This window comes from Nansenia antarctica (genome assembly GCF_963989245.1).
Source record: "Nansenia antarctica genome assembly, chromosome: 5".
In the NCBI taxonomy this organism is placed as follows: Eukaryota; Metazoa; Chordata; class Actinopteri; order Argentiniformes; family Microstomatidae; genus Nansenia; species Nansenia antarctica.
Genome location: NC_137690.1, coordinates 54,495,150 through 54,512,649, shown reverse-complemented (window position 1 = coordinate 54,512,649; position 17,500 = coordinate 54,495,150). Strand labels below are relative to the sequence as shown.

General features: G+C 44.4%; 2 protein-coding genes across 2 annotated transcripts in view; both read left to right on the top strand.

Moving 5' to 3' along the window:
- maco1a (macoilin 1a) overlaps positions 1-6,373 on the top strand; it is a 9,845-nt gene extending 3,472 nt beyond the window's left edge. Inside the window, exons 7-11 of the mRNA XM_080532535.1 lie at positions 108-266; positions 1,818-2,000; positions 2,135-2,255; positions 2,860-3,034; positions 4,188-6,373. Of these exons, the coding sequence (XP_080388661.1) occupies positions 108-266; positions 1,818-2,000; positions 2,135-2,255; positions 2,860-3,034; positions 4,188-4,390 (841 nt within the window). The 3' untranslated portion in view covers positions 4,391-6,373. The remainder of the gene's footprint in view (positions 1-107; positions 267-1,817; positions 2,001-2,134; positions 2,256-2,859; positions 3,035-4,187) is intronic.
- A 1,505-nt stretch (positions 6,374-7,878) lies between these two features.
- ldlrap1a (low density lipoprotein receptor adaptor protein 1a) overlaps positions 7,879-17,500 on the top strand; it is an 11,775-nt gene continuing 2,153 nt past the window's right edge. The window contains exons 1-8 of the mRNA XM_080530490.1: positions 7,879-8,054; positions 13,422-13,564; positions 13,910-14,022; positions 14,438-14,552; positions 15,511-15,583; positions 16,125-16,220; positions 16,356-16,486; positions 16,665-16,699. Of these exons, the coding sequence (XP_080386616.1) occupies positions 7,970-8,054; positions 13,422-13,564; positions 13,910-14,022; positions 14,438-14,552; positions 15,511-15,583; positions 16,125-16,220; positions 16,356-16,486; positions 16,665-16,699 (791 nt within the window). The 5' untranslated portion in view covers positions 7,879-7,969. The remainder of the gene's footprint in view (positions 8,055-13,421; positions 13,565-13,909; positions 14,023-14,437; positions 14,553-15,510; positions 15,584-16,124; positions 16,221-16,355; positions 16,487-16,664; positions 16,700-17,500) is intronic.

Here is a 17,500-nt window from a genome sequence, read left to right as displayed (position 1 = left end):
TTCGTTGTTTGGTACCTGTACTGTAGCAATGACAATAAAGACCATTCATTCATTCATTCATTCATTCATTCCACACACACACTTTGTATCACCCGCCCTTCCCCCAGGTTGGAGCAGGACGTAAAGCGCTTGAAGGCGGACTTACAGGCCAGCAGACAGTTGGAGTCGGAGCTGCGCAGTCACCTCTCCTCTCTGACCAGCCAGGACAGGAGCCTGCGCTCCGAGCTGGGCCAGCTGAGACAGGACAACGAACTCCTGCAGAACAAGTGAGAACACACACACACACACACACACAATGAGCAGCAGTCTCAGATGCCCAGCTTACTGCACAACAAGTGAAGTATTGTCACTGCCCGGGGATAGAACATCCTCTCAATGGCTCTGCTTCTCTTTAAAGATCACTCCGAACCGCTACTCTACTCTATTAAACATCCATTAGAGTCACACAGGGTTCACACACACAGTTGAAAGCCTCCACTGGGTCTGATGAGGGAGGCTCAGGGGAGAGAATGGTGTGACGCCGCGGATGGGACTGTGTGAATCTGTAGAATTAGGGCATGAAGGGTGTGTGTGTGTGTGTGTGTGTGTGTACGTGTGCGTGCGTGTGTGTGTGTGTGTGTGTGTGCAGTGTTTCCCCTACCATTGCCTTGGGGGGGCGGGCCGCCCTCCCAACGGAACCCCCCGCCCCCCCAAGAAAGAGGAATTATTACGGACGTAGACACCAAACATCTGACAAGCAGGCTAAAATATCTGCGTTTTTTAAACGCACCCAACCCGAATCCGGCGAGTGGCAAGCCCATGGGCTTGTTGGTAACGTTAGTCCGCCGTAGTCTCGCATAGCCAGACCTATCTCCACACTTCGCGCTGTGCCAGCGCTGGAGAATAATACAAGATTTTGCGCAAGTGTGCGCGCGAGACGCGAGAGTTTTTGCCGGCTGTGATGTCTGCAGATTGAAAGTAAGCAAGTTGAAACGTTAGCAAATATAATTGCTGAGTGTTCTGACAGAGAAAGTTGGTTAAAATTGGTCGTTATTATAGTGACTAGAAAGTGTCTGACTATAGTTCCATAGTGTAAATAGTGTCAAAGAACTAGCAAGCTAGCTAGCTCAGAGGTGATGAGATGAGCTAGTCTCCTTGCACACTTGCCAGCTAAAGAGCTAACTGGAGGCACTTTATTATTTTACTTAAAGTAGATATACTATCTTTCTTATTCTGCTAGAGTTGGGCTTCATGAATACCATAATGGCATATTTACAGTACATGGACAGTTGATTGAAGCATTGGAAATGTCTGTTTTCTCTAACGGGATCTGACTGGATTGCCCACAGCAATCCAATATTCAATTATAATTATGTTATAAATTGATATGGATCAATTTATGCCTCTTATTAGATTATAAATACTCTGGCTGTTTTGTTTACCTTTTGGTTGACAGCAAAAGGGAGAGAGGAGGATAGGGAGGGAGAGAAGGAGAGAGAGCAGGATGGTGTCGGCACACCAGAGAGAGAGAGAGAGCAAGAACCAGGTGAGAAAGTGGACAGGTAGTCAAGACCACATAAGTAAGTAGCCTTGAGAACCGGTGGTTCTGGAGCCTAATGGCCCATAGGGCAGGAGCCTATCTCCTGTTTCCGTAGCGTGAAGCGGCTTAATGTACAAGTACACCCCTGGACATGACGCTGGTATGAGGCATGGTCTTACCCCCTGGGGGGGGGGGGGTCCATGCCACGGTCCATGCCACCCCCCCAAGGCAGCAAACCTAGGGGAAACACTGGTGTGTGTGTGTGTGTGTGTGTGTAACTGTATGCATGTGTCCACAGGCTCCACAGTGCGGTCCAGGCTAAGCAGAAGGACAAGCAGACCATCTCCCAGCTAGAGAAGCGTCTGAAGGCAGAGCAGGAGGCCCGGGCCCTGGCAGAGAAACAACTTGCAGATGAGAGGAAGAGAAAGAAGATGGAGGATGCCACAGCAGCCAGGGCTGTAGCGCTAGCCGCAGCCACCAGGTGCATACACACACACTCACACACACACACACACACACACATACTCTCAGTTGAATGCAAGCATAGATGATCAAATGCTACCATATGTATACTTATTTTTTTCTAAGTACTTTCTCTCTCTCTCTCTCTCTCAGGGGGGAGTGCACAGACTCTCTGCGTGGTCGTATAAGAGAGTTAGAGACCGAGTGTAAGAAACTCAGCATTGACATGAAGCTGAAAGAAGAGCAGATACAAGAGCTGGAATGCAAAGTTCAGGTGAGTTTGAATACTGAGGGAACACATCTTTCCTTCAAACTTTTTTTTTATTTATTTTTTTATTTTTTAGAATTAATTTCGACGGTATATATGTTTGACCTCTACCACTGTTGCCAAACTGCTGCTCACGCCCAGGATATGACAGAGCTGAATATACTCTACTGAGAACAAATATTAACCAACATAATTATTATTATTATTATTATTATTATTATCAAATATATTTAGCCTACAACATCAGTCAAAACCATATAGATTTTTAATCCATATTTATTATCGTTTACATACAATGAAAACAATTTTTGTTTGCTTCAATGTCATTAGAGGCTCGGCTATTCACAGGCGTTTGTCGGAGACTTGGCACTTGTTTTAAGTTTCTGGTGTAAGAATAACAAATAAAAAAACATTCCTCTGTGAGTCAGTTTGTTTAAGAGATGCTCACTCCGTCTCCAATATCTATCCCCCTCACCCTTCCCTCCATCATCTCCTCTCTCACCCTTCTCTCCCCCCTCCCCCTTCCCTCCATCCTCTCCTCCCTCACCCTTCTCTCCACCCTCACCCTTCCCTCCTTCCTCTCCTCCCTCACCCACCGCCCCCCTTTTAGGAGCTGCGTAAGTATAAGGAGAACGAGAAGGACGCGGAGGTGCTGATGTCAGCGTTGTCAGCCATGCAGGAGAAGACCCAGCACCTGGAGAACAGCCTGAGTGCTGAGACCCGGATCAAACTGGACCTCTTCTCAGCCCTGGGCGATGCCAAGAGGCAGCTGGAGATCGCACAGGGTTTGTTGTTGTTTCTGTCAACTTTGTCTTACCGGATTACTGTCATTTGAGATGGTTTTACCAGAGACACTCGGTCCCAGACAGGAGTAAAAGTTTCCAGAGCTAACATTATATAATGAACATGATACATAGCCAAAAGTATGTGTACACAATAACAATAGGTTTTTCGTTGGTTTGGGCTCTTCACTTAGTTCCAGTGACGAGAAATCTTAATGCTACAGCATACAATGAGATTGTAGAGAATTATGCTTCCAACTTTGTGGCAACAGCTTGGGGAAGGCCCTTTCCAGTTTCAGCATTACAATGCCCCCATACTTAAAGCAAGGTCCATTATGACATGGTTTGCCGAGTTTGGTGCAGAAGAACTTGACTGGCCTGCACAGAGCCCTGACCACAACCCCATCGAACACCTTTGGGATGAACTGGAACATCGACTGCATGCCAGGCCTTCTTGCCCAACATCAGTACCCGACCTCAGTAAATCCCTGCATGTTAAAAAATCTAGTGGAAAGCCTTCCCAGTAGAGTGGAGGCTGTTATAGCAGCAAAGGGGGGACCAACTCCATATTAATGCCCATGGTTTTTGAATGAGATGTTCAACAAGTACACATGGGTGTGATGTTCGGGTGTCCATATACTTTTGGTATCTTAACCAACCACAGTCCTAGCTAGTCCTAACCACCCCACTTAGTTACAAACAAGAAACATCTTTAGAAACGACTGAAGTACATGATTGCATGATTACTTTAACATCTCACAGATGAGACAGGAGATTTTCGCAGGAAATGCTGTATTTGCTTTGGCAAAAGTCCCAGTGGTGATTCTTCAAAAATGACCACAGAGAAACAGAATAGGTTTTTGCAGCACCATGGATCCTCTGTTTGTGTAGAGCCCCGCTGTTAGAACATCTTCCCACTATTGTCCCGCTTTCTACCCTTCAGACGGACCCTTTGTTCACTGAATCACAGGCACACCAGGCAACGTTACACATCATGGCCCATCCTTTTGGGCCCCACATCTCATCTAACCCATTTTCTCTCTCTCTCTCTCTCTCTCTCTCTCTCTCTCTCTCTCTCTCTCTCTCTCTCTCTCTCTCTCTCTCTCTCTCTCTCTCTTTCTCTCTCCCCCCTCTGTCCGTCTGTCTCTCCCTGCAGGTCAGATCCACAAGAGAGAGCAGGAGATAGCCGACCTGAAGCAGAAGATAGCTGAGGTGATGGCTGTGATGCCCAGTATCTCCTACAGCACAGACAGCAGTAGCCTCAGCCCAGTCACACCACATTACTCCTCCAAGTTCATGGACAACAGTCCCTCCTCCCTGGACCCCAACGCCTCAGTCTATCAGCCCCTCAAAAAGTGACACAATCCCCCGATGTTCACCTGGAATTTTGAAAACATGTTTCAGCGATTTTTGGGATATGATTGGAGGCCCCCCCCATCGTAATTTCGGTCCACCAGCCCCTCAAACAGTGACACACTCACACACACATACACACACACACACACACACACACACACACACACACACACACATGCATAGCCCCTTGTTTATCTTTTGGACATATTTTTGGATGTTTTGGGATAGGATTAGAGGATCTCAGTGTCGTGTTCTTCTGTAGGAAAGGTATTTTGGTTTTGTTTATTTGTTTGTGTTTTGGGGATTGAGCCATTGGACGTTGTGATAGACTGTGTTCTTTTTGGAGGTGAAACAAGGGAAAATTGGGAAAAAGGGACATCCCATGTCAAGGGATGCTTGGTTTGTTGACATAAATGTGTAGAGAGACCATCACATGGCTTTGTCCATCTTTTTTCTTCAGTCAGTGTTTCATACTTCCTATCTCCTCTCTTCTTTTATACTTTCTCTTACACTTTTGACTTACACTTGTATGTCCAAACGCAAGGAGATGTAAACATTGGAACTGTAAAATGGTACCTTCTGTGAGTTAGACGAATGTAAAAAGTACTTGTTCATGTTTTGGTATCGCCATTACTCAAATCAGTGATTGATTGTTTGTTTCAGTTCAGTTGATGACAATGCAATGTACATTTATCTAAAGTATTGTTGCAGGACAGATCGACAATGTATTTGTTCAATGCTGGTCTAGCAGACTCCAAAATCCTCTCCAGGATTTTCATGTGGCTTTACAGCCCAAAAGTTTCTCCCAATACAATTTTCATAGAATAGACCTGGTACTGCCTAAATGTTTCGCAATTTCACATGTTGTCTGCAAATGCACCATATATTTCCTTCTGGACCAAATTTGAATTTGTTAGGCACATACATATACAATGGATTTAATGATGTCTAGGTAACTCATGTTTACCAGTTGTCAATTTCACTGTGCCTTGCAGTTCCTTTTTTAAGTAGAAGATGGGTTACTTTCCAATCTTGTGATCTAAAGCTGGTCCTCACAATAGTTTGAACTTGCATCCTTCTCACTGGTGAAGGTTCCCATTATTCTCTTATCCCCTAGCTGAGAGGGGTAGGATACTCAGATGCTAGATCTGTCGTAAGGGGCAACCTTACCAGCAACCCCACTTTCTCAAACAGCTGATTGGAGGAATTCAGGATAGGAATCTATCTCAGACAATTGCCCTCCTCCATCTTTGGCCCATTCAATGGATCTGGTCCATTTGATTTGTAGAGGGGCGAACCCGGCATATCAAACAACACTCAAACTGATGTGTCGGGTTGTGCTCTAGTCATTATCTAGCAGTTTACAACCATGTACATGACATACCGAGGAATGTTGTCGATTTATTTATCGAAGTGCCAAGTGGTGGTGTTGGTTTTGGTCTCCATCTAAACTTAGTCTGATGAAGCGTGCGTATGTTTTGCAGAAGCGTCGTCAGAAAACACATTTCGTACTAATTTTCCTTTTTTGTCGTAATTGAGGTTCTATTCCGAGTGGTTCGGTTGGTCATGGAAAAAGCAGTAATTGGTCAGATTGACTCATTCCGACTCACTGCATCGGTTTGATTTATGACAGGCATTTTTTTTTCTCTTTGGTGACACCATTAATATTGACATCATGTTTGGTTGTTTTCTTGATCTATCTCTAGGGAGTTGAAGTGTTGTGTTGGGAAGTATCTTGAACTGTTAGACCATGTGGTGTTCTCTCATGTTGCCTACCTGGAAAAGTATTTGGTGTGGATCACAATGGAATTGTGAGTTAGTTTTTGAAACTGTTCTACAAGTTGTGTGGGAAGTGAAGGAGGATTAAAAAAAAGTGCTTTGTTTATCTGTTTTTGTTGTTTCACAGTGTTTCGTTTCTTCTTATCAAAGCGATGATGGTCCTGCATCCTCTCACTTTGAGAATCACCTGGAATTAAAGAAATTCTTGCAGGCCCATGATGCAAGCAGTTTGAAAACATTCTGTGTTTTGGATTTCTTCATTTGTCATAGATAACCTCCCATTGAGTCCTGCTCAATCCTTGAGTTCCCAAAATGTTCCCTAGAGACCAATAAAATGATATTTAGAATGTCAAGCACTGTGCATGTATGTCCCTATGTGGGTCATGAGCTTCAGAGGTAAAGTTCCATATGTATACTACTAGAGGGAGGCAGAGGGTATGCTTAGTTTGGCTTACTAATAACGGTTCATTGCTCACCCTCATATTTTATCACAGCTTAAACACTACATATTACATAGTGATCAGGCACGCACTGTTTAGGATTTTGATTAGAATTTGTATCACGATTGCAACTGCTGTGTGTGATTTGAAAGTGATTTATTCCTAGCATACAATACTACAACACGTTTGTGGTCCCTAGAGGGCGACATATTAGGCTGCAGGAGTATATTCCATCAACGTCGCTAAAGGAAAATCCAGGCTTATTTTGGTAAATCTCGCGAGATTTATCAAAATAAGCCTGGATTGTCCTTTAGCGACATTGATGGAACACCCCCCGTCAGTAATAATAATAATAATAGTAGTAGTAGACTAATAGTAGACTAGATCATAATCATAATCATAATAATGCTCAATCTTGAGTGTTGCCCTGTTAGGTGAAAGACAGTGCAGTTGCTACTCCGTCTAGTTTGTCTATCACTAAAACGCATTGGCTGACAGTACAACCTACAATAGTCTAAATTCGATGCCTCTATCCGCTTGGTGAATTCACTGTTGACCGCTGAGCCCAGTAGGCTATTTAAAAACGTTTTGTTGTCCAGGATCAGATCGAGCTGGCTGATTCCCTCCATACTACCCTAGGGCCATTCAGGCCCTGAACACAGCTAGGCCCTGGACAATCTAGACAATTTGATGGCAGCTACTAGATTGTAATCAAGTGCAATACTGAAACACAACTGTGAACATTTCAAACCTGCACACTGCGACACTTTAAATGAATGTGCAATAATACTATGTGCAATATGACAACCCTCTGGTACATAAGGTTCAGAGATAGGAAATGTTAGGATATTTATAGCATAGCATAGAGTACAGCACAGTGTTTTATTTGTATAGTATAGTGGATAGTGTATATAGCCTTTATTTATGTAAACCAGCTCTTTTTCCCTTCTTGTTTAAAAAAAAAATCCTAGCACCAGGGGAGCCCCCCCTCCCACATTTCGTTGTATGGTACCTGTACTATATCAATGACAATAAAGACCATTCATTCATTCATTCATTCATTCATACTACTCAACATCTGCCAGATGGATCTGATCTGAGCGGATGATTCTGATCTCGATTAAACATGTTGAAATACAGAACCCAGGGGATACCCCGCAGTACACGTCATGGCTTGGCCACGCACATACGGTTGATTGACAGGTTAGCCCCGCCCACAGAGATCCACATTCAAGTCCACTGCCAGCCGAAGAATCAAAACCCCGAAGTCAACAACATTCAGGAGCTAGTTTCTTCCCATCCATGAAAGCGGTGTAGATTTGCCCCCAAAACGCTGTGAAGTCGCAGTCTACAAACGTCGGCGATGGATGCCCTAAAGTCGGCTGGAAGAGCTATTATTCGAAGTCCAAGTATCGCAAAACAGTCATGGAATGCTGGCAGACATAAAAGTAAGATTTCTAGACTTCTAGACTGTTTTACGCCTGATTGTTTTTTCTCACCTCAGAGTAAGATATTGCAAACATTGCGTTGCTATGTGATGATAAACGTCCTGTTGCTGCATATTTATTGTTAAATTAACATACACACACATACACACACCAAGTCCAAAAGTGTTCTTGTATTTTTCCGTTTCATATGTTCCAGTGCAGTGAAGACATTTTTAAGAAAAGTTATTTGCCGTTTTTAGGCAAGGTGACTCACATTTCCAAGATGACTCATATTAACAACAAATTCAGCTTTTCTGTCTTCCATCACCATGCCAAAAATAATGTTCTATGGAAAATTCAGCAAGTTGAATCTTAACTTGTAACAAGGCATGCATATCAGAAAGAACAGAGCTCTGGGCACAGGGTCCCCGTCAGGTGCCCCTGGAGCGGTTTAAGTTTATGGGGTTAAGTGCCTTGCTCAAGGGCACAACGGCCGTGGTGGTAGGATAGGATACCTTAGTTATGATGCCATAGCAACCCTCCAGTCACCAGCTCACCCTCGATGGGGATTGAACCAGCGACCTACCGATTGCTGGGTGGCCTCACTAACCTCTAGCTGCCGCCCGAAGACTTGTGAAGACTTATGTTTCATTGCCAGGAATGCAATTCATTACAAAAACAGTTGCGGATAAATCGTTTTGGAAGTTTGTCACCAATGAACTCATGTCAGTACATTTACATCTCCATTAGTCTGGAACAGTGGTAAACAATGGGCTGGTTTCACAGACAAGGCTTAAGCCTAATCCTCTAGACTGAAAAGCATCTTCAATGGAGATTTTACATTGAAAGTCTGATTCAGTCCAGGACTAGTCTTAAGCCATGTCTGTGAAACTGGCCCTAGGTGTTGTAGACACAGGGAATGCATTGCCATACTTTGAACCATCATAACAACAGACGTTGGAGTTGCTTTAATTCCTAGATCAAACTGTTTATCGTTCCAGGGAAATTTATATTTCAGACAAAACTCTTCAAAGAGACCTGTATTCTCTCTTTCATCAAACAAGTGGCTGATGGACCGTAGTCCTTTATCCATCCATTATTTTAAGTACAGAGATTTATTTCTATATACTCCACTTCTATTCCACAATAATTTCCAGTAAACTTGCAAACGAAAAGAAGACAGCTTAAATGGTGGTTTCTGTATAGTTTAAAAAATAGGGTTAGGGTTAATCTTAAAAAATAAAGTAATCCACCCAATCAAAGCTATGGGTACTTCACGGATTACGCATGTTGCAGCAGCTACGTTAGCCATCTCGTTACTTGACTTAGCTATATTGTTATGTTGTTGTTATATTGATAGTTAGTGGTACAAATGACAAACCTAGTGGCACTACACTTTTATTTTGCGTTATGCTTCTGTGATTTTTGCCAATTTGTAAACACAAACTTTTTTCCTGGAATTTGGAAAAGTTTAACAGGTGATTACAGGTAGCCTTGTAGGCTGCTTTGTAACCAACGTAGTTAGTCTGCAACAACTCCAGTTCATATAACCCTAGTTTTACTAGATTAGATCCAGATTAATATAACCCAAACATCCTATTCGATCCATCCTATTTGATACCAATGTTTAATTCAAAGACATTGATCCTCAAATGCAATATTTGAATGTCTGAGAGAGGCTATATTCTGAGCCATTGTCCATTCGATTAGTTCAACGTTATTGAATCTAATCTAGAATAGCCTCTCACCCAGTTAAGAGAACCAGTTTAGTGGAACACACACAGTGCCTGTTTTGTATGGTCATGTTCCTGCTTCCTGGCATTGTGGCATTAAAAGGTCACTTGGCCACGACTGGGTACTAAATCTCACTTGATCCTGGCCTACAGGGTGACTGGAGGGGCTGAGAACTAGCCTACTTATCTGTATAACCATGGCAACCCACTAGGAATGCCTTGGGTCAGTAAGTCCACTGTAGGAGGGTTCAAGTTCAAGTTGCCCCTCTACCAAGGCCACCCTTCAGCTTCCAGATCTACAATCTGGTTGTCTAAACCCCATCCTCACTGACTGAACCATATGGTATCTCTGACCCCTGTATCAGAGGGGCGTCACATATTACATGTGTGTGCACATTTTTGACGTTGCAGTCTGACGTTGATGAATAATGAATGTGCATTTTCAGCAGTCAATGTGGACGGATTTCGGCCGTCAAGCCTTCATCAGCACAGAGGTCACACACCCAGGCACACACACACACACACACACACACACACACACACACATACAGTGCACATGCACACACACCCTGAACTTGGTAATTCAAGTTTCATGGCTGCAGGGTAGAGATGTACTGTATATAATGTTGATGTACAGCCAGCATGGACCCCTTTTCTTGGGTCTAATCTAGGCTTTTGGAGTGTTAAGTCTAGTCTGGGTCTATGCTCCAGGTTAACATTCCTCACTAAAGACCCATATCGCTGAGGTATGGTCAGGAGTGGACTGGGACATGTTCTGCTCTGAGTAGAGGTTTGTCTTTAAGCACATATCTGGGAGCAACCCACCAGCATTGAAATTCTGTTCAAAGTTCCAAACAGCTACATCCTCTCTTGTAATAATAATGATATAAGCCCCCTAAATGAACTTGCAGCCTTAGCTGTTGTGTTTCTGCATGCATGCACGATTCAAAGAGACAGAAAGAGACCAGAGACAGGAAGGTAAAAAGGTGAGTTCACTCCAATTACTCACTCCAGTCAATTAAACATACTGAGGTAATACCTCTGAGGGGGGACAGTGTGTTTGGGTTAGATGGGTTCAGAAATGATTTGAGGGTTCAGCCACGTCATGAGCAGAACCTTTCTTCACCCTGGAAGCACAAATTTAATTTAACGTTGCGTAGTTCGCTCTGTGTGTCATATAGGGCAGTTCTGTGTGTAAGGACTCATGAGGTGAAATATGTGAAATGTATCAGAGCATATCAAATTGGGTGTCAAATGAAAGCTAAGAGTCTATATTTTGGGGAATTAAATAAACAAAAAATGTAAACCATCTTTCATCTTAAAAATAGGGATAAGAAATGGCTTTGACTTTTGGTCAAACATATGGAAAAGTGTAATCGCCTTTTCACATATGAGCCCATGTCATTAACATTCCATGATGTAGTCTTAATTAAACTGGTTACCATAGTTTATTATTAGGCTATGCCATTATAATTAATAATAAATGGAGCACCATTTGAGTAAGTAAGTACCTGAGCAACTTGGTTCCCACATACCCCCCCACCCTGCAGTTTTAGTCAGAAAGTTCAGTTCTGCAAATTCAATATTGTTGTTTACAAGTCCTCTCATTCCTATATGTAGAGTTCTCAGTCATTCCTCTGTGTTCTGCCAAGTTCCATGAACTCTTATTGGCTACTGTGTATTCATAGGGCTCTGAAGCTTTTCCGTTTCCTGCTGCTGTGGCAATGTTTGTTTACATTTTCGTCCGCAGTGGGACATAGTGGTCGTGTGTGTGCGTGTGTGGGTGTGCGTGTGTGTGTGTGTGTGTGTGGGGGGGGGGGGTCTGTGCATGCGTGTGTGTGTGTGTGTGTGTTACCGTGGTCCATCCTTCCAACTAAAGTTCTCATATGAACTCCAATCCTCTTAGGTCTTAGATATGATGTGTTGTATATACCTAGTCTACAATCTGCCCCAGCCTATCCCTGCTCCAAGCTTTAAAAGGATCAGATCAATGTTGTGTTGTAAACTCCCTCTAGTCTACCAAAGGGCTGCCTAGAGCAACAACCTTCTTTCTAATGCTCTCCAATTCTTTCAGATCCCTTAGAAGTGTGGGCAGGAGCTAGGGTGTGAACTTGGATTTCTTTCTTTTTTTGTGGGGGGGGTCCGTCTCTTAGTTGGTAGTGTGCATAGCTAACTTGGCACAGGAAGATACAGGTCTAAAAGTTGCTCCCAGTCTAATGTCCGGCCATTAGACAAAGGTGGTGGTTTCCACGGTGATTAAGTGTTCTGCTGTGTCGACACACAATTCAGAGTGGACGTGGTTTGCCTGAAAGTAGGGTCTTTTTTCTAAAGTCTGCCAAACGTTTTCAGAACATTGGCAAAACTTGTACACCACTGCTAGATGAAGGACTTGATGGATGACTGAAGAAACAGATTTCACTCTCTCTCTCTCTCTCTCTCTCTCTCTCTCTCTCTCTCTCTCTCTCTCTCTCTCTCTCTCTCTCTCTCTCTCTCTCTCTCTCTCTCTCTCTTAATAGAATGGCATGCCTAATGTTTTCATCTGTCCCCTAATGTTTTCATCTGTATTATCCCCATTCATCATCCTCTGACCAATACTTGAACACGATTAGATTTGGTTGATTAGATGGTGGTCATCGGGTTTTAGTCATTCCATTCTACTCCATTCCTCACGTGTCATCATAGCTGACATTTGAACCCAAAGCCCTCCATATTATAGGGGTCATCAGTGTTTAGTTCCTCGCTGATGGTGGTGGGGGCCCAGCTCAAACCAGTACCTGTTAGGCTTACTCCCCCAAATGTGTGGTTTCACACACACACACACACACACACACGCACACACGCACACACACACACACACACACACACACACACACACACACACACACACACAAACACACACTCAGAGACATCTTCCCCTGAGGAGTTAGGGGGGTTCAGTTCTAGGTAATAGTTACTTATGAAGTATTTGGCTTATCTCGGATTTCCTTTTCCTCCGCATCTCCCAGGAAATCTTTTGTGTAAACACAGCTCTGACAGGTCAGGGGCCGACTACACGAGATGGAACAGACAAGGAACCAAAGAGAGAATGTCCTTCAAGAGCTACTAGCTAACTCCCATTTGAGTTTCCCCTTTGGTTGTCTTTTCATAAAACAGAGGTAAGATAAGGTCGCCCATAGATTCTGATGAAAGGTCAGTTGTGTGATTACAGGTGGATTGAGGTAGAGTAAGCTGTGGCTCAAAACAAGGACTTTGGGAAAGGATAACAACACTTTTTGTTATCGCAGCATGTCATAGTCCAGATACAAGTTACGCACTGTCCTTTTCCCCCACTCTCGCTGCTGAGCTGTAGGTTATTTCTGTGTGGAAATATTGACTTTTACGTCCACCCCCTGACCCATATACAGTGTTTTTGTCAGACAAGATTCTGAGAAAAGAACAGATTCTGAGAAAAAGACTTGTTTTCCTTTTCCATGAAATGTCATGACATTTCTGCTCCTGAATTACCATTACAGATGGACTCTGAAATGATGACAAACAGCTTAGAACCCATTTGTATTCTAAATGTTCTCTTCTCCACCTGTCTGTCTAGAACATGTGTGTTCTCTTGTCCATCTGTCTAGAACACGTATGTTCTCTTGTTCATCTGTCTGTCTAGAACTGCCGGAGAACTGGACGGACACGCGGGAGACCATCTTGGAGGGGATGACCTTTAACCTCCGTCACCTAGGCATGACCCTGGTGGACCAGCCCAAGGGAGAGGACCTGTCAGCAGCTGCCGTCAAGAGGATCATTGCTACGGTGAGCCACCATGTCATACAGGAAGTGCTGTCCGTTTCTGGCGAGTCGTCAGGGTGGCTCCCGACAAGCTCTCTATAATCACTTGCAATTTTCTGAGATCGCAAACATTTGACATTTCTTCTTGACATTTCTAGTTGATTCATGGTCATAGGAAAGAAATTGTGATTATCAACGGTTCTTATTGTATTATTTTTAGGGATGTAACGATACATTCAACTCACGGTTCGATATGATTCACATTACTGCGTTCACGATGTGATTTTTTCACATTTGTTTTTAACAGTATGAGATTTCAGACAAATTCTAAGTGATTATCTTACGTATGTGATGTTATTGCGTCTCCAGGCTAAAGCCAGTGGGAAGAAGCCCCAGAAGGTGGCTCTGAAGGTCTCTCCTCAGGGAATAGTTCTGTATGACAGCCTGACCAACCAGCTCCTGGAGAACATCTCCATATACAGGTGTGTGTGTCCCTGTCCCTGTCCCTGTCCCTGTCCCTGTCCCTGCGCCTGTCCCTGCCCCTGCCCCTGCCCCTGTCTCTGTCTCTGTCCCTTTCCCTGTGCCTGCCCCTGCCCCTGTCCCTGTGCAAGTCCCTGTCCCTGTCCCTATTCCTGTCCCTGTGCAAGTCCCTGTCCCTCTCCCTGTCCCTCTCTCTGTGGCCTGTCCCTGTCCCTGTCCATGTCTATGTCCCTGTGCCTCTCCCTGTCCATGTCCCTGTCCCTGTGGCCTGTCCCTGATCAAGTCCTTGTCCTTGTGCCTGTGCCTGTGCCTGTGCCTGTGCCTGTGGCCTATGTCTGTGTGTCGTTAAGGACATTGACCTTTTTAACACTCATGCATGACCTCTCTGTGCCCTGTCATTTGACCCCTGACCTGTAGGATATCCTACTGCACGGCGGACAAGCTGCACGATAAGGTGTTTGCCTACATCGCCCAGAACACAGTCAACGGAACCCTGGAGTGCCATGCTTACCTCTGCTCCAAGAGGAAAGTGGTGAGTTACAAACAGGGTAACGGTCTTAGTCCAGGCTAGGTTTGACCACATCGCTTGTGCCAATCCGGTGCTTTTGAGATCTAATCAAGTGTCCCAGGATCAGGGAGACCAGGACACTTTTCAGAGCTTCTCTCTGCTGTCCCCCTCTCTCTGACCCAGTGAGCTTACCCCCAGTCAGTTCTCCCCAGTTCTAGGGGGAGAAACCCTAGAAGGTCGCGCTCCTCGTCCTGTCTTTTCAACTTCCTGTGTTGCTGGAAACCTGAAGGGCACGTCTCCTCTCGCCTTCCCTCCCTCCCACCCATCCTGCAGCCTCCTCGCATAACCCAATCTCTCTCTCTCTCTCTCTCTCTCTCTCTCTCTCTCTCTCTCTCTCTCTCTCACACACACACACACACACTCACTCTCTCTTTCAAGGCTTTCTCTTTCTCTGTGGAGGAGAAGAGGAGAGATTAGATACCGTTGACCTTTTATTGTCCTCCCAACACTGTTGCTCTTCAGACTGACTCAGTGTTTCAGTTACCACTCCGCTGGTGGTACTGAGTCACCCATAATGATTCGCTACAGTCAATCAAGACGAGCAAGGCCATTGCACGTAAACAGTTTTGACGCCAGCGAATGCAAATGTGCAAATGTCATGTGAACCACACCTTGTACTCAGGTAATAGCTGTGATTTTCCATGAATCATATCCGCTGTCTGGGAATGCTAATGATAATGTTGAAAATCGTTTTCTTCCTTCTTCTAGCATTACGACTGCCATTGGCCCCTGGCCCTAGCATACATTTTTCTTGCTATAACTGATGGATGATTCATTTACTTAGACACACATATTTGTTGTAAGTCACTTTGGATAAAGGTGTCTGCTAAATGGCAAAAATGTAAATGTAATGGCATAAGGCGTTAGGGCTATGTAGTCATTATAACAGCCATATGTATACTCTCTCTCTATGTCTCGCCAGGCTCAGGCAGTGACATTAACGGTCGCCCAGGCCTTCAGAGTGGCATTTGAGTTCTGGCAGGTGGCCAAAGAAGGTAGGACCTCTGAACTCTGGAGAGAGTTTCTCTCTCTCATATACACACACACACACGCACACACACACACACACAAACACACACACACATCAACATACAGAGCCCCTCACACACAGAGTGTATGGAGAAGAGTCCTCTATCAGTCTTTGTTAGAGGATAGCCTGTCTGCCTCTCCCTTCCTGCTTGGCTCTCTGACATTCAAGTCAAGTCAAATCACGTCTATTTGTATAGCACATTTACCTACAAAGGCAACTCAAAGTGCTTTACATAAGACATTGAAAGACACATTATATATTCAAGTAAAACATTGATCACAGCTGAGGCAGCAGCAGATGGAGGTTTTGTACTTATGGAAGAGACCAATTGGTCACTGTTCTGTGTGTGTGTGTGTGTGTGTGTGTGTGTGTGTGTGTGTGTGTGGGTGTGTGTGTGTGTGTGTGCATGTATGTGTGTGTGTGTGTGTGTGTGTGTGTGTGTGTGTGTGCGTGTATGTGCGTGTATGTGTGTTGACGGTAGTATTTTGTGTGTCGCCCTCTCTTAGAGAAGGAGAAGAGAGTGACGTCTGGTTCAGCTGGAGAAGGAACCAGCAGTTCCCAGTCAGAAAGATCCAACAGCCTGACTAGTCTCAAGGGAGCAGGTAAAAACACACACACACACACACACACACACACACACACATACACGCCTGGAGCTACTTTGACCCAATTATAAACACGCTATAATTTGTTTGGTTGATTCATGGATTACATCGACCGATTTCCTGTCTTTCTAGATGTTGCCACGGGTAACCTGTTGGACTTGGAGGATCATGTTGCCGTGGTGCTGGAAACCAACGGTAACAAGGAGTTCCAGGTGGACAACCACAGCTCCCCTGAGAACAACAACAACAACAACACTGTCTGGGTAGGGGAACCACGTTATTCTTTTTCTCCGATTAGTACGTTTACATTTTGCTAGTTATAGTCACTCTTTTTAGTGGCAGTGGATGTTTTTCCTCTCTCATTTCAATATCCATTATGACCATAGCATGAATGTTTCTCGTCAAGTATTTCTGTGTAACCTGTGTTCATCTTTCTTGCAGGAAATTGAGGACGGTTTGGATGAAGCTTTCTCAAGGTAAGACAGACACATGGATTGTTCTATTTTCCAAAAACCAAACCCCAAATATACAGTAATCTCTGTATTGCTTGACTACAGAAATCTGCTCATCGTATGATCGATTGATTTGCTCTATCATCATTTTTCCCAGAGTGATTCCAGTATGTGACTCCACAGTGCCACCTGTGGACAGACTATGTACTACCACAGTGTGTGACCACAATGACTCTCTGTTCTACTGGGCCTTTCATGGGATAGGTGGAGAGAATGAGTAGTAGGAGTTGGTTTTTTGGTGCCATGTAGAGAAATATAGATGGAAAATAAAATAGTGAAATAAAGGGAGAGTGGGTGAAAAGAGAGAGACAGAGACAGAGAGATGGCACAGGGTGTCAAACACCACCGTAATCCTTCCACTGTGTTTGTGTCTCCAGCGGCAGTCTGGGTAGCTATGAGTCGTCTTCAGGTAACCCTGTGTGTGTGTGTGTGTGTGGCTCAGACCTCATCCTTCTTCTCCCCCCTCCCCCCATCGCCCCTTACTTACTATAACTTGCTCTACCCATCCCTGACTGACACAACCGTAATCCACTCCACTGACCCAATCCAGAGTCTATCCGTAGCCATAACAACACAGTTCATCATTTCATGTCGTTCCCATCCCTGTCCATAGACGTCTCCGGCTGCGTCTCAATACGTCGGGGGTAGCTCCGTCTCCTCGTCTTGTTTCCTTACTGGTAAAAAGGGGTGGATAAAGGAAAGGAGACTTGGAAAGGAAGCTAAGTCAGAGTGTGGAGACTCAGCCGGAGTGAAGGTTCCTAGGAA